The sequence below is a fragment of the Chanodichthys erythropterus genome, chromosome 1 (assembly GCF_024489055.1).
Source record: "Chanodichthys erythropterus isolate Z2021 chromosome 1, ASM2448905v1, whole genome shotgun sequence".
Taxonomy (NCBI): Eukaryota; Metazoa; Chordata; class Actinopteri; order Cypriniformes; family Xenocyprididae; genus Chanodichthys; species Chanodichthys erythropterus.
This window is the reverse complement of record NC_090221.1, coordinates 8,518,915-8,531,060: the sequence shown is the minus strand read 5'-3', so window position 1 is coordinate 8,531,060 and position 12,146 is coordinate 8,518,915. Positions and strand designations below refer to the sequence as shown.

Sequence of the window (12,146 nt, the reverse complement as noted above, 5' to 3'; positions counted from 1 at the left end):
CACTCATTTCTCACACATTTGAGTTTTGTCATATTTTCCACTGTGGGAGAGGATTATATATGTACATAAAGTTTTATTTTAAGAGTAAGTGTGAAGGCATATTGAAAATAAAAGAAACAATGGCACTTCTTATGTGTGGTAACATTCTTTTTTATTTATTTAAACAGTTTAAATTTATATTGCTGCAACTAATTATTGGCTGCTGAAGTGTCTGCGTAAGAGCTCGAGGGCCGCGCGGCTCCGTGCGTGACTCTCTCTCTCGGCGTGCAGGTCAGCTCGGGTCTGCTCCACCTCCCTCTGAAGCCTCAGGAGCACAGCCTCAGTTTCTATCCGAGCTGCTTTTTCCAGCCTGTCTCTTTCAGACTTCCATTGCGCTTGCGCTCTTTCCAGTTCCCACATGAGGTTGGAGCGCTCCTGTACAACCTGCTGCATGTCCTCTTTTGCTTTACTCAGAGTTGTCCTCCACCTGTCTGCCTCTTCTTCCTTTTCCCTGACCTGTATAGTCAGCTTATGTAACTGAGCGTTCATTTTTTGGCTCTGTGACTTCATATCACTTATCACGAGGTCCTTACGTGTAGCCGTTTTTTTGGAAAGGCTTAACTGTTCCTCCAGCTTTTCCACTAGGCCCTGCAGCTTTAGCCTTTGCTCATGTTCTGCTTTAAGCTGCTCCTCTGTACAACTGAGCTGTTGCTTTAGTCGCCATCTGTCCCTCTCCACTTCTGCAAAACCAGTCCGTAGTTTGCAGATGTCCCCCTCATTCCATATGCACATCTCACCCTGGTCAGTGGGATTTTCAGAGTTTGCTCTTACATCTATAGGCTGCTCATGCCTAATAATTCTCTTCGCCAGGGCCTCCTTCTTTCGCAGTCGCTCAGTGTGCTGAACCTCTTTCAGAGCTGTCAGGTAGATCTGCCTTCTGTGGCTCCTCTTGGATTCATCCATGTGTGTAGAATGGGTTGATGATGGTGATTTTGTTGAGCTGTTGCATTGTTCATTTGTGTTGGTCTGGTTTTCAAGCAAGTTTTGCAAAGTGAAACGAGGAGGGAACAGTTTTTCCACCCAGTGATGGTCATCTCTGGAGCTAGACTCATGTTCAGGGTTTTGACCAGTGATTTCCATCGTCCTAAAACTATATTGTTTGAACACAGCATAGGCATACTATGTAAGGGCATGCATTGCCCTCTTCATTCATCTGTTATCAGGAGCATATGGCTGGTCGTTCAAATCTATCTTCAATCCCGTAATAACGTTATTTTTACTATCAGGTAACTTATTGATGAAACGTACAAACTAGGTATTTTTTCTCACCCACAAATCGGTTTTATAGAAAAATTAGCGGTTCATGCTTACAACATCAGCGTCGTTAACTACTGCCATCTCTGTCCAGTCAGTGAGCACAACTTCCTGTTTACTGTACAAAAGAACGAACACTTAGCGCCCCCTGCTGGTTGAGATCGATCATGTTACATGTAATTATCCATAAAAGTACATTCTGTCCATTTGCGTTAGCCTCAGCATGAGATCGCAGTTTTGCTGAAACAGATACTTTTATTTATTCCTCCTATTGCAGGTCTTTGATTAATATTAAAGTGTCTGGGGTGATATTACTTGTGAAACTCCAATGAAAACTGCCAATCTGAGAGCTATATTTGTTAATATTAAGTATTGTTTATATTATATACCAGTTATGTTTTATATGTGTAATTACAGATACATGCAATGATTCTAATGTGTCTGTGTAAAAAGTCATGTATTTTTAGGATATATATCTGTAGAAGTTTAAAGCCAACAATAAACTATCAAAAATGTTAATTTATTAAAATGTCTAACACATGCTCAAAATTATTTAAGCTAAATCTGAAATGTTTCGAATATCGTGTGAGATTTGAAACTGCTTTATATCTAATTGTGTAAGTATAAAATTGTGTTAGAGTTTTGTTATGAATGCATACTCTGTTGTTTACAGTTCAAGTAACATTATATTCTTGAAACACTTTAGTCAATGTTTTCTAGTTTAATATTGTTTGTCAGGAACTGGCTTAAGTAAGTGTATACACCCTCCTCTTTTCACGCTGATCATTTTCTTTGTGCTTTGGGGGAGAGAAAAAGTAGGTTAAAGTTCAAAAGGACGTGCTGGAGATTTCCTCCTATTTAAAGAAGAGACTGGTAACTCTTCTTAAATAGGTCTTAAATGGTCTTTTAAAAAAAGAGTTTGAAATTTGGTTTGCATGTACTTCTAAAAAGGAGGCTCGACATTGATTTGCATGCACGTTTAATAAGAAGATTTAACAATAAACACAAGATGAACTCGTGGGAATGCTGAGGGAAATTCTCTTTGAAGCCTAATACAATGGTGCACATACAGCCCAGTAGTGGGGGCTGAGTGAACCGGGGTCAAAGGTCACTGAAGCCTTCTGTCTCTCACTGACCATAGGAGTTATTTCCATAAGGCCAAACGGAGTGTCTCACAGTCTATAACTATATTTAGGGAACTTTTTGATGACATCTTGAGGATTGCATTTCCAGAATCACCAAGGGTTTTGATGAGCGTTAGCCTACTCCCGTTATTTCTGGAGATAAAACAGGGATTTTATGTGGACTTTCCTTCACCCCAACCCCCAACAAGAAAAAGGGGATGCTCTACAATTACATGCATGACATAACATTTTGTTGTCCGTCTTGAGTGGCGACATGGGTTGAACATGAAACATCTGCGCAGTAAAGCACCAAATCAGGTATGTGGACCATTTAATGCACAAATGTGTATTTTAAATAGTGTGTATGCACACAACTTTTACCTGACTGTCAGAATGATAGGTTTTGTATATGTAAATTTTATTTTTAGTTTGTAACCCACTTTTAATTTGAATTTCTGGGAAAACAATGCAACATATTTTCATTTAAACCGATGTTTTCTCCACCAAAGTGTCCTATTGGCTGTTGTTTTTGGGTTGCCACCATGCCTATTTCAGTTAGCTGGTTGAAACTTTGCCAAAAATAATATATACATTATTTTTTTCAAAACATAAACCATTTTTACCCAGGTGAAAAAAAAAAGTTATTATAACAAAGTAATTATACAATTATAAAGAGATTGCACTATTGATTAGAATACCCAGGTGAAAAAAAGTACATTTCTATAATGTACTTATAAAGTGCTCTATTTTCGTGCACTAATTTTGTACTTAATATACTAAAAAAATCTTCTTTAGTACTTCGTAAGATCATCTTAAGAACATCTAAGTGTACTCAACTGTGCTATTTTGAGACGATATGAACTAAAATGTGCTTTTAATATACTATCTCTGTATTTAAAATGTATATTTAGTTACCACTTTCAGTACACTATGGGTTTAAATGTACTATAAGTGGTATCTACATTTTTCAAATACAGAGATAGTATATTAAAAGCACATTTAAGTTCATATTCCATGGTGTCTCAAAATAGCACAGTTGAGTACACTTAGATGTTCTTAAGATGATCTTAATTAGTACTAAAGAAGATTTTTTAGTATATTAAGTACAAAATTAGTGCACGAAAATAGAGCACTTTACGTACATTATAGAAATGTACTTTTTTCACCTGGGTATTCTAATCAATAGTGCAATCTCTCTATAATTCTATAATTGCTTTGTTATAATAACTACAATAACAAAAGACCAATTAGAGCTCGGATCAATGATGTGAAAGTGGTTAGTGGGATATAAGAGAGCGGATGTGAGTTGTGGGGGATTGAGTTGGAGGAGGAGGCTCGTGAGGCCCATCATCACATGACGAGACGTTCGCGCCTCTTTCGTAAACCTCCAACCTGATGATCCCAAACAACGGAGTTTACGCGCTAGTTTAACTTATGCGGAGGCCTTAAACACGTCAACTTATTGGCTTCGTGATCATAGTTCACGCGTGGGTCTGAGCTGTGGCGAGAAATGAGTATGGAAACTGAAATTGTGACAGTGTTTGTCGGTGGGATAGGCTTTGTGTGTGTGGAGCAGCTGGGGAGCTAACAGACAATGTAGGAGATGGATCAATTAATGGACTCTTGAACGCTTAGATATATTTGGAGTTGTTTGTTTGTCTTAACTAAGTAAGTCAAATTCGTTTTTTAAAATAACGAGACTAGCATTTTCTTGCGACTGTATTATAGAAATATAATTAATTTGTGTGACTTCTTTAAAGTAATGTTCTAAAAAAATGGGAAAGGAAATGAAGCCATTACGTCTGCCTTTACATGATTTGCTGATTAATATTTAACCCGTGTTACTAGCAGTTTGTGTACTTGCCTTGCTGCGTAAATCTGGACCCTGCTTTAAATTTCTTTAGTGTTTAATAATTTCAGAGACTGCAAACACGTGAGTTTGAAGCTCAAACCCGGTTTCTTTTCAGCTCCGTAATCTAAAATAAGTTATTTATGCATGCAAACTCATACTTGAAAGTACTGGTGAATTTCACGTGGCTTCGCAAATCTTCTCCATAGCAAGGGTCAGTCTATCTAAACCCAAACTCAGGTGAGAAGCTGATTAAGTGCCTCATTCAGGTTCTGAAAAAAGCTGTAGGTTCCGTCGTTTAACCCTATACAAGTTCTCACTTAACCCAGTTGTTGTTGTGTTTGTAAATTCTTATAGATATCAGGAGTTCGTTTCCTGTTGAAAACACACACACACACACACACACACACACACACACACACACACACACACACACACACACACACACACACACACACACACACACTTATGTAAACAGAAACTTTGCTTACATTTTAGTGTAATAAACTTTATATCATTGAAGGGTTTGCCGTCAATTAAACTGTCTGCTCGTGGGCCACACAGGCAAAAGTTCGGGCACCGACCTCTCGAGGCCTAGTTAATGTTTGCGTTAGACCTCACAGGCGAATATTCATCTTCAGTGTTTTTCTGCCAGTCGAAATATCGCGTGATTGTCGCGTATTTCGCTAGTTTTGAGTATAACATGCTTAAAAACGCAGTATTTAGAAAAAAAACAGCGTGAAGGAAACTACATTTTTAAAGGCGAATTAAGTTGACACTTTTGTAAGTAGACGGGTTTATGTTAGTCAATTAGCTTATTTACTAGTAGTGAAGAGCTTTCAACAATTTGTTCTTGTCTTCAGTTGAAGATTGATCCTCCATTTTGAGAGACCCAATGAAACACGAGCAAAGCGCGCCAAATGCGTCCAGTCAGACTAAAAACAGAATGCGATTTAATAAAATTGCTGACTTAATTGACTGGATTAAAAGTAAAGTAATACATTTTAACCCATCGAATTACTTGTGAAGAAAACAAATTAAAATCAATGTCATAAAATCAAGAAATTGTGACTAGTTAATAGCTTTTATAGTCTTTGTGAAGCCACACAAGCTTTGTAAACCTTTGTTTTGCTGGTGTGCATTTTAATTGATTCCTTAGATCAGTCACATGTTTTAATTCTTAATTTTTCCTATTTTTCTCTCTCTTAGGTCTTATGAAGATGGATGAAGCCTTAAAGAAAGTATAATGGTGGAGTTCTTCAAAGAAAACCTTAACTTTATTTTAATATAGCCTTCCTGCTAAGGTGCATCTTGTGTAGTTAGTGAAGTAGTCTAGTATCTACTGCGCTAGATGCTCCTTTCGGCAGGAATAGCTGTACATTCAGCACGTGGAAGCAAAATCCAATTTAAGTTCTGTTCACTTGCAGTTTCCTGCTGTACTTTGACATTGCCATGTTGGTAATTAATCTCTTTTTCCATTTGTTATTATTTTTCTATGATCTATATGAGTTTGTCCAGGCAGTTCCAAAGTGCTCACAGTGCAGGTAGTGCCAGTGTGTCTACTGCAATGTTTGCACTTCTAGTATTGCCGGTCGCCTTCACTCTGGAGCTGCACTGGATGATGATGCTGCTGCTGCTGCTGCTTATGGAAAAGCCCAGTTATGTGGGGTGAGTTTTGCAGGATTGCATCCAGCCTTATTACAACATGCTGTGCAAATCCATGCAAAACTCGCTGCACCAGGGACAAACTTCTGACGAACATGTCTACAATCAAGATGATCTTTACAACCATGCAATTGCATGCAGTTATAGTTAATAAGCAAAAATGTTATTTTCTTTATTTTAAATGTATGCTGAGCTGCAAGTGCTGCCACAATTCAAAGACTATCATAATAGCGAAAATATAAGATGCACATTTCTATATAGATAAATGAAAACCCTTCATATATAATGCTAAATCACAAAAATATGTTTGTTTATACTTTCAGTGGCACTTGCATGCAAATATTTGTCTTGCTGTTTTCGGGTGGATGACTTTGCAATTTTAATAGTGGCGAAAATCTTCAATAAAAATTGCACGGTATCCATCTGTAATCCGCTAGATTCCACTACCTTAATTTTTCTCTTTTGAATATGTAACTATTGTATGTAAATTCTATTCAATTCTCAATAAAATTATGACGTAATTTTATTCTGCCTCGCACTTTGATTGCACAGATTTGATAGTGACTGTACGTGACAAAATATCCTTTACCAACACCAGATGGCAGCAGATGCCTGGAGATGTGATGACATGTGTTGGTTGTTTGCATATTGAAATTATTATTTTATTAATTTGTTACACACACGAAGGATAGACATCAGAAAAAACAATCATTTGCCGCTATGATCACATTACACTTTTTTTAGCCAATTAAATTAGCTTATAACTTAATTGAAGACCGAGTCGGGGAAAAGTCCATTTGAAATGTATCCCAGACTTGGTCTTGGTCTCCGTGTGCGCATGATCGCAGCAGTGCACGAGATTGATAGCGCGCCTCCTGTCTTCAAAACCATAACTTTAATTTTAACGAAAGTGTTAAATGCCAAGCTCTTCTTCAATCGGTTCCTTTTGAATAATGCAAGAGTCATGTGTAAATCGCGCAGTCCCTCCTTTTCCAGGGAATGTGACCTTGATTTGTGAGCATGAAGTTTGAGTGTTAATGAGGTGGAGATGAAGAGCTCCTCATGACTCTCCTCACACTCACTTCAGCGATGCTGCCGCTGAGTCCAGAACATCGCTTTCTGTTCACTTCAAGCAACGCAGATCGTTCCTGCTCTCTTCCTTTGCGTTTGTAATCAGATCTGTCACCAGGAATCCTTTTTACTCCGTATATTTCTATCTTTTGAGCGCATTTGGACTCATAATGCCTGGACTGAAGTTGAGCGGTGCGCTGATTCTGTGGGTCCTGATGCTGCCGTTCTCTCGGCCGAACAGTCAGGTGCTGGACTGTCGCGAAGTGCGCTCGTCTTTTCAGTTTTTGTACCCGGGGATGAAATGGACCCCAGAAACGCCAGTCTCAGGTAAACAGAGCTATCGAGATCATCATAAGTTGATTCAGCTTTCTGTGTGATTTTAAAATCTCCAATTCTCATGTCCAAAAAAGCTTTCAAATACATAATGTCCAAAAGTTTTACCTGCCGTTCAGTAACACTTGTCGCTTATTATTATTATTTTTTTAAACATGACATGCTATATGTTTTTTCTTTCTTTTGACTATTAAGTGGAAATTATAATTTTATATTGAACTCTGAGTTTGTTACTCTAAATGAGAAGTATTGTTTTTACTGATATTTTTATTTTACATGTAACAACCTTTCCCATAGTTTAAATGTAGATTAACCATCTTTAATCATTTTTTAATTTACATTTATAGAAGACTGAGCCGAAATCCAATTATAAAAAACTCATGAATAAACTAACCAAAATCTTAAAGTTAAACTGCTGTCAAAACTTATGGCAGTTTATTTATAGTTTAATTTTTATTAGTGTGTGTTTTTTAATTATTAGTATGTAATCCATCTGTAATTGGCATCTCTCTTTTTTCACAATTTTTTCACAATACACTCTAAAAAATGCTGGGTTAAAAACAACCCTAGTTGGGTAAAATATGGACAAACCCAGCAGGTTGGGTTAAAGGGCACCTATTATGCCCTCTTTCACATGATGTAATATAAGTCTCTGGTCTGGTCAAGTTTCAGCTTAAAATACCCCACAAATTTGCCCTTATTTGTGGGTGAGCAAAAACATGCCTTTTACGATATTAATATATTGCTGGCTAAAAAAATAAATCCAAAATTGGTTGAAAAAAATGGCTGGGTGAAAACAACCCAATCCCTGGTTTTGTCCATATTTAACCCAGCAGTTTTTATTCATTAGATAGTAGTGTTTATGTTTTTGCTTCTAGTCATTATAATATTAACTATTACTGGTAACAATTTTTTTTATTATTATTGAATTCTATAGGGATCTTTTTTTTAATACCAATAATTCACCTTAGACTAGTAGCCTATGTATTCCAGTTTTTGCTAATAACTTTATTTCAGCTTAATACTTATTAGAAACTAGTAGCTATCGATGCGACACTAATATTATCCCAGTTGTTACTAGTAATGGTATCTAATAACTAGTGTCTTTAATTTATACTATAGTAAAATAGAGAAAATTCATTGGCTAAACATTTGTTATCAGTAACAATAAATAGTTACTTTTCAGTATTGGGAAAGTGATTTGAGTAGCAAAGGAATAAGTATCTAATGAACAAGTAACAAGACTAACTAAATTGCAACTGTAATTAAATTGAAAAAGATACTAGTCACTGTTGGCTTGCTTACTACTAATACTAAAAATACTAGCAACACAAAATAAATACATACACAGACTAAATGTTAAAATGACTTGCCATACAATTCTCTTTATTTAACGTTTGCATCTCCTGTACCCCATTTCATATGGTATTATTTTCACCCTGTGTGTGATGTGAGAGGATCTATCAGTATAGGTTTGAAGATGAAATAAGTGTCCTGACTGGATTGTCATCTTCAGCTCTGAGCAGTGGCTGCAGAAGTAGCCCGAGGAGAGCTGTAAATGTATTTCTCTTTGCCATAACTAGTGTGAATTACCTGTCATGCTGGAGAAGGCGAACTGTGTTAGTGTGTTTATTGAGGTTGCTACATTTCCCAACGGAGAGCTGAGGAGATAGATGAGTTGAGATGAATGACAGGTCTCTCTACTTGACAATCTCCTCTTAGCTGCTTGAAGCTTTAATTCTGTCTCATTTGGAAGCTGGAGAGAAGGGGGTGATGGTGGTTGGGGTAGAAACACAAAGAGTGGAGTTTGTTTGGCCCTCACAACAAAAATTCTGCTGAAAAGGATCTTGCTTTTCCCCAGTGACTGCATTTTGTTGTCAGGCTGCTTTATGTGCAAGTATCTTCATTTTCCCCCCAGTGGTAGCAAATGCCTCAAAAAGAACTCTAGATAAATTTATATCACTATTCCAGTCACTCGCTTTTTCATTTAAGTTAATTAACATTAAAACGTTTTGACTCTGTGCACGTCTATTTAAAGGCATTTTTTTTTTTTATTACTTAATTGGAATATTTTCCATGATAAAGAATGCTGGAGTCTTTCTAATGCCATGTGATTCGACTTGCAGGTAAATGAGCGTAAACCTGAGTGATCCCTTATAGTTCAGCTGCTTTCAGAAGATATAAAGTGACCTTCCCAGAGTTCCATTTAATGTTCTGTTCAGTTTTGCAGACTTCAAATTTGCAATTTAAATGGATTGCAATTGGGTTAAGGACAAGGAACAGAGTGATATTCAGTCATTCTCAGAGGGATTTTAACACATTTTAACCTTTACCAGAGTTTAAGAAAAGACTGATTGCATTGCATATCTTATTGGACTGCAAGAACCTGTATCCACTATCCAGTATTCATTAAATTAAATCAGTCAATTATTAAGAAAACTTACTGGATTGCATGCATATCTCATGTATGTATTGAGCATCTTTTTGCAGTGACGTGCAGTTTTCAGATGAATTTCTTCGAAAGCATTTTGGTTGGTTGTGCTTCTTATGAGTAGCTGGTAGGGGACTTCATGTCCTGATGGGTACAATCCTGCAATGAAAGCCTTTTTGAAGCCCTAGTTTTTTGAAACCTAAACATTGTTCTTCAGAGAAAGGACTAACTGTGAGTTTTTTCTTTTGGAAGTGTGCCGCAGGCAGTGTAGAGTCCTGATAATCCCAGCGGCACCAGGCTCCGGACTTTATGCCTGGTGCAGTAATTAGTGGTGCGGGGAAGCCTTTGGCTTTATTCATTTTGATTCATTATATGAACCGATACCACGCGGCTCCAGCATATGTAGCCAGAAACCTTAATTGGGTGTCCTTGTATTATGTCAGACTATGAAAGAATGTGAGGTTAATTGTTTGCCCCCTTGTTTGGTATTGATTTATGTGTTGGCCAAATGCATCTTAAGAGACATACTTGCTTAGAAAAATGCCATAAAAGATGTGTTAGAGAAGGAACTGCACTTGATAACTTTTCAAAGACGTAATGTCCTCAATAGAGACGTGTTCATGTGAGTTCAATCATTACATGTAACAGCATAATTTTAATATCTGATGGTTTGAGATGTTTTTATTAAGCCACATTTATACACAGAGAGCATTTTGCAAAAAGAGCCGTCTATTTTCTTTCAAATAGAGCACCTATTTCGAACCCAATGCACATTGCTGGCCTTGAAGTGGCAAATGAATGTAGACAACCTTAATGTTAATTGGAAATGGGAATGACTGCGGGCCGTATAGTGTAGCTGTCACCTTCTAGTGATTTTATTTATTTCACAGAGAGTTTCATTCACTCTCTCGCAGTCTGCTTTCAGATTTAATACTTTGCTTGATTTGTATTGCATCTCATGTGTTCCTGCATGGCAGATTTTGTCCCAAAAGTTTGCAGTTCTCTTCACTTAGCGCTTTACAGAAACATGTTTTTCTTTTGGTCTGTTTCTCATATTGTAAATGCGGCATTCACCTTCAGAGACCCCTTTTTCTGAACCACACAACAGGCAGCTGTATCCACTGCACTGTGACCCCAGTAAACCTTGGCCTTAAACTTGGTGCCCATTAAATTTGGGTTGATTTGTAATGGGTGCTACTGTTATGTTTCTGTTCAGCTGCCAAAAGTGATCTCTACTGGCATGTGTGAGTGGGATGGAGAGAGGAGGATATTTAGCATGTGCAGGAGAGGGAGAGAGACGGATGGACTAACATTAGAGGAAAGAGAGGATGCGATGACTGATGTATCTACGATGGAATACAAGGATGCCAAACCGAGACATAGCCTGCAGGAAGACTGAACTGAATTCTAATCATACCGCATGTAATGCCAGGGGAGCACAAGACCAAAAAAGCCAACGGGAGGTTCTGCCCTTCTCGTCTCCACTGGACAGTCTTTAACGTTTTTTTTTTTTTTTTGCTGATATCTCTCTGCCTTGTCCCAGCCACCTCGCCCCAAGAGGAAGAACTGAATGTCAAAGCACAATAGACAGCTGACTGTCTTTGTAGTCTCAAAGGCACCTTTACACTTTGCACGTAGATCAAAGTGTCCAGCATCAAACAACCCCTGCAAATATTTTATTAGATAATGATGACCAAATAAGGATGACCGTTGTTAAATTGAATGGTTCGGTGTCGTCGCTTTGGTTTGCCGCTGAAGAAACCAACTATATTGAGTAATGAGGGGTTCAGCGGGTTGAGTACAAAGTGAAGTTAGAGTCCATCTCTCAGCAGTCTCTCTGATCAAAACGAGATGAGAGAGAGCTGTATTCCCGTCCATTGGTACTCACGGATGAGATCCAGCTAATGAAGTGCCACTGACCTCCCTCAAGAGCTCACATTATAGGCTGTTAAGGGGCTTTTGTGCCGCTTGTTTTAATGTCAGTAATGGCAGAATGCATTACAGAGACACATGTTCACCCCATCAAAAGCTAGATCCTCTCAGTGCAGACAGTGTTGTTTTTCCAATTATCAGGAGCGAGTCCTCATAGAAATGATAAACTACCCTGCTGAGCATGGCGTCTTACTTTAGTTTGATGTTTGGGAATTTCTGTGCCATTAGTGTCAGCAAACAGAATTGCAAAAGTAGAGAAACTATGTCTGCCATTGGTCGGTAAAACGGATTATTCTGCCTCAAACTCAGGCCATCGGTTGAGTCCGTGTCAGGATGTTCAAATGTTTTGATATCGCCACAGTATTTGCACTTTTTTGGGGGGAAATGGATTACTTATAGTTGTTTCAGGGATATGAGGATTTTCATGATTTATTATCACAAAATTTTT

At 37.8% G+C, this 12,146-nt stretch overlaps 2 protein-coding genes across 2 annotated transcripts in view; one reads left to right on the top strand and one right to left on the bottom strand.

Annotated features, from left to right (window-relative positions):
* Positions 1-192: 192 nt before the first annotated feature.
* On the bottom strand, positions 193-1,119 carry ccdc160 (coiled-coil domain containing 160). Its single transcript, XM_067394199.1, has one exon. It carries the CDS (start codon positions 1,117-1,119, stop codon positions 193-195), a length of 927 nt encoding a protein of 308 aa, XP_067250300.1.
* Positions 1,120-7,112: 5,993 nt separating this feature from the next.
* Positions 7,113-12,146, top strand: part of gpc3 (glypican 3) — a 194,103-nt gene continuing 189,069 nt past the window's right edge. Inside the window, exon 1 of the mRNA XM_067386460.1 lies at positions 7,113-7,329. Coding sequence (XP_067242561.1) covers positions 7,173-7,329 — 157 coding nt within the window. The 5' untranslated portion in view covers positions 7,113-7,172. The remainder of the gene's footprint in view (positions 7,330-12,146) is intronic.